Genomic DNA, 4,372 nt, shown 5'->3' on the forward strand with positions numbered 1-4,372 from the left:
CCCCTCGCCCACCCGGCTATTCCGCCTCCGGCAGAAATGACGGAGAATTATCGCGCCCGGCGCCGCCCCCCTCCCCGCTTTACTTTTATTTTCATTTTCGCCTTTACACAGCACCCCCGGAGCCCCCCGCTCGGTAGGGAATTCAACCGCAATTGAACCCCGAGTACCAGCGCTCCCTATCCCGCCATCAAGAGCAAGCTCCTTCTTAGGAAAAAGAGGGCAATTGATCCGGTTTACTTTGCTTTCCGGCAGGAAATATGGCCCCGGCCCCAGCCCCAGCCCTGCTCCCTCCCGCCCGGACAAAGACACAGCACCCCCGGAGCCCCCCGCTCGGTAGGGAATTCAACCGCAATTGAACCCCGAGTACCAGCGCTCCCTATCCCGCCATCAAGAGCAAGCTCCTTCTTAGGAAAAAGAGGGCAATTGATCCGGTTTACTTTGCTTTCCGGCAGGAAATATGGCCCCGGCCCCAGCCCCAGCCCTGCTCCCTCCCGCCCGGACAAAGCCCCCCAGATCCGCCCAGCTTGTGCCAGCGGAGGCCTGACGACCCTGCCCTCCAGGACAGGAACCCGAACACTGGGCCCAGCCCCAGCATTCATCTGATGCACCCGAGATGAGGAGCTTCCCGGAGGACCCCGCCTTTGTCCCAAGACACACGTGACACCCAGAACTTTTGTGTTACAAAAATATTCCGTGCTTTATTTACTCTGTGATAGAAAAATAACATGGCCAGGACCCCAGAGTTTCCCGCCCAGGCGAGGAGAGAGGCGAGGGGCAGAGGGCTCTGCTTCCCCAAACCCCTGCCCACCCGACTGCCCTCGCTGGGTGCCCTTGCACCCTGCCACCCTCATGCTGCACCGGCTCCAGAGGGGACACCGAGGCCGGGAGCTGGAGGGGCTCCTGCATCCTTGGGGGCAGAGGAGAAGACGAGGTCCAGGGACCCTGCCACTGTGGAGCAGAGCACCAGCACGGGCTGGGGGAGCCCTGGCCGAACCCCCCCTCTGCCCTCTGCCCTCACGCACCCCGGGGAACAGAGCCGCGGGAGAGAACAAGAAGGCGACATGTACATTCTTAGTGACGACTGCGAAAGCGAACCTGAGGCCGGGCTGGCGGCCCCCGCCCCGGCAGCCCCTCGGGGGAATGCGGGGCTGCAGGGCCAGTGCTGGCAGAAGCGGAAAGCCGAAGCTGGGCCTCTTAAAAGGAACATACAGGAAAACCATGCGACAAATCCGCTGCCGTTTATACAAGGGCATAAACACCAAAGAGCTGGACGCCAGCCTGTGTTTCGGGGCAGCACAGAGCAAATCCTGGGGGCAGGGCCCACCCGCTGTCCCCTGGCACAGAGACACGAACACAGCACAGTCCCCGCAGCGCCGGGGCCAGGGGCAAGGGACCAGGCGCCTGCCTGTCACGACTGGGCGTGGGGGATCCACTGACTGTCCACGGGGCGCCGCAGCAGCTCCTCCACGTGCCTCGCCACATCAATCGTGTCATCCAGGTCAAAATCACCCTCGGGGTCCAGCACAGGGTCGGGGCTGTGGGAGGCAGGCGGTGAGGGGGGGACCAGCTGCAGCAGGACAGGGACGGGGGTGTGATACCTACTTCTGGGTGTACATGTTGTAATGAGGCTGGGAGCAGACGGCAGGTGAGGGTGCCTGGTCCATGTAGGTGGCCCCTCCAGGGGCAGAATCACCTGATGCATTGACAAACCTGTGGGGATGGGTCTCATGAGCACTGTCATGGGACAGGATGGGTGCCCCGGGGGTGAAGTTGCCAAGGTGTCTCCCAAGGCTCAGCACCAATGTGGCCATCAGTGGCACCAGACCTGAGCTCCTCAGTGCCCTGGGCTGCCGCCCAACCCAGCCAATTCAACACTGGGAACCCATGGGAACCACTGCCCAGGATCTGCCTTCGGGGTCACACTTACTCTGGCACCACTTGCTTGATCTGTGGCTTCACGTATCCATCCACAGCTTTAGCTAGAGAGAAGGAGGCAGCACTGAGGCCCCAAGCTCCAGCACATGCCACGACCCCGGGCAGCGCTGGGGGCTCACGTGTGGCCAGATGCAGAACCCCTGTGGGGCCGGTGTGGCCCCGGGGTGGGGGGATGCTGAGAACACCAGCTCCATCCCGGCTGGATGCACAAAGGAGGGGACACAGGTGGGGTGAAGGGACAGCGCTACCTGGCGTGGACTCACAGAGAACCGGCGTGTAGTACTTGGAGAACACCTCATCCTTGGGCCGGTCGGGGAACACGTAGATGAGGTAACTGAGATCCCCGAGGCGGTCAGCCAAGGAGCGGATGGAGAAGTCCCTGGTGGTGAAAGGCATCAGGTTCCAGAACATCCTCTCAGCTGCAAGACAAGAGCAAGGACCACGGTGACTCCCAGAGTTTGCAGCAGCTCCTGGCCCTGCTCTGGACATGGGCTGCGAGGTCACATTAAGCAGCAAACAGCACGTCCCACACTGCATCCCTCCCCCAGCAACAGTTGAGGATAAAGCACAGATTGCCAGAAAATGGGATAAGGTAGGAGACACAGTGAAGCCAAGGCAGGTCTGGCCTCATCCTGACATGTCAGGGGCCGGTTCCCCAACCATGGGGCTCTGTGGGGCACCATGGTGCTTCTCAGCCACACAACCCTCCGAAGGATGCTTTCATGAACAAGCAGACTCCTGCATGGGGTCAGGCCACCCCTGAAAACCCCTGCACTGGGGAGCACCACCGAGTCACTGGATTTCGTACAGTCCACATCAGTCCCCAGGGCTGGGTCAGAGGGTTCAGCCTGCTCCCTCCTCCCCACTGACACAGCCACAGTGAGCGAGGGCAGCGCTGCTCCCCAAGGGACAGCCAAGGCATTCTGGGGGCTCTTGCGCTCGCCTCTTTCCTGAGGATGGCTCCAGCGTGCCTGCCGTGGCAGCACCAAAACCCCATGGGCATGAGATGGCCGAGCCCCAGGCTGGGGACAGGGAAACTCGGTCCAGGGATGCCAGCGCCTGGTGCACACTCACAGGAGTCGAACTTCCAGGCAATGGTGATGCCACCGATCTCCGAGTCGCTGAAGCGCAGAAGGAAGGTCCCGTCGGGCTTGTTGATGAGCAGGTCGTGCGCCTGCTGCTTGTTGACGAAGCCCAGGATGGCCCTAGGCAGAGTAGGGTGTCAGGGCTTGGGGCTCAGGCCAGGCAGCACAGGGCAGGGCGGCTCTTACCCGTCATTCCAGTGCGGCTTCAAATGCTTCTTCAGCACCTCCATGACCCCATCAAACCACTGCCAGAAGGTGTAATTCCTCCCAGGCAGGTTTTCCTGTTGAAATCCCCAGAAAGTGAGCACTCCTATCGCCAGCCTCTGTTACACAGCACAGATATTGGGCACAGCAGCAGAGACTCGGGGACCCCCAGGTGGATATGTCCCATCCAGTCCCCCAGCACTGGGGTGCTCCGGACAGAGCCCAGGCCGCTTACCCGGTTGAACTGGGACCAGGACACTGTGGTACTGCTGTAGTCCTCCAGGTGGGAGCTGGTGCTGTTGAAGAGCTTTTGTGCCAGGAACACCAGGTTCTCCTTGGTCAGCCCACGGCTGCTCTGCACCTCTGCCTTGAACTTCATGTTGAGCGCCTCGCAGAGCTGTGGCCATTGCACCTTGTCGGGCACAGCGAAGGGCACACGGCCCTGGGGGCAGAGAGCATGGTCAGCATCAGCTCTCCCTGATGCCTCCAGGCATGTCCCACTGGGAGGCTGAGCCCTACTCCCACACCCTCTCAGGGCAAATGGGGCCTGTCCTGCCCCACATGCCACTGGCACTCACAGGCTCGGCAAAGGCATTGTCCCAAAGCACAGTGGCCGTGGCGTTGTTGTCCTGGCTCCCATGCACAATCACCACCACAGGCAGGGACAGTGTCTGCCGAGAGGAAGGAGACCGGAATGGGGTGGGGGGCACCAAGGGCGCTGCGCCCATGGGCACCCACGTAGCCCCAGCCCAGCCCCATTCCTGTGGGCAGAGTGCCCATGGCTCGCCTAGGGCCTGCAGAAGGGACATCGTGGTTTTACCTTCACCTGGAAGACCAGCTCATTCCCACCAACACTGAACTGCGACTCAAAGAGGATGGTGAATTTCTCCTCTGTCACTGACTCAGCCCCACGGCGATCCGAGCGCTTGATCCGCTTCAGGGACTGCAGGGACGCAAGGGGTGAGCACGGAGGAATAGATGGGGACACCGGGGTGAACGCAGAGGGACACAAGGGGACATGAGTGGGAACCAGGGGCACTCACCATGTTGCGGAAGTGGGCGCTGAGCGTCCCGGTGGCCTGGTGATACTCCATCACGCAGCAGTTGTTGAGGATCTCCCCGCTGCTCTCACTGCCATGAGAATGCAC

General features: G+C 61.6%; 1 protein-coding gene across 4 annotated transcripts in view; it reads right to left on the reverse strand.

The window, feature by feature from the left end:
- Positions 1-671: 671 nt before the first annotated feature.
- The window catches only part of LOC103620455 (signal transducer and activator of transcription 5B), an 8,887-nt gene continuing 5,186 nt past the window's right edge, over positions 672-4,372 (reverse strand). For 3 of the 4 annotated variants that reach the window (XM_017739924.1, XM_017739985.1, XM_008639108.2), the window contains 10 exons: positions 4,268-4,355; positions 4,045-4,167; positions 3,803-3,895; positions 3,460-3,666; positions 3,207-3,301; positions 3,010-3,140; positions 2,184-2,354; positions 1,928-1,979; positions 1,603-1,710; positions 672-1,535 (listed from right to left, as the gene is read on the reverse strand). In XM_017739924.1, coding sequence (XP_017595413.1) covers positions 1,409-1,535; positions 1,603-1,710; positions 1,928-1,979; positions 2,184-2,354; positions 3,010-3,140; positions 3,207-3,301; positions 3,460-3,666; positions 3,803-3,895; positions 4,045-4,167; positions 4,268-4,355 — 1,195 coding nt within the window. In that variant the 3' untranslated portion in view covers positions 672-1,408. The remainder of the gene's footprint in view (positions 1,536-1,602; positions 1,711-1,927; positions 1,980-2,183; positions 2,355-3,009; positions 3,141-3,206; positions 3,302-3,459; positions 3,667-3,802; positions 3,896-4,044; positions 4,168-4,267; positions 4,356-4,372) is intronic. The other variant, XM_008639184.2, reaches the window with a different exon arrangement.

This window comes from Corvus brachyrhynchos, unplaced genomic scaffold, assembly GCF_000691975.1.
Source record: "Corvus brachyrhynchos isolate BGI_N302 unplaced genomic scaffold, ASM69197v1 scaffold30, whole genome shotgun sequence".
Lineage (NCBI taxonomy): Eukaryota > Metazoa > Chordata > Aves > Passeriformes > Corvidae > Corvus > Corvus brachyrhynchos.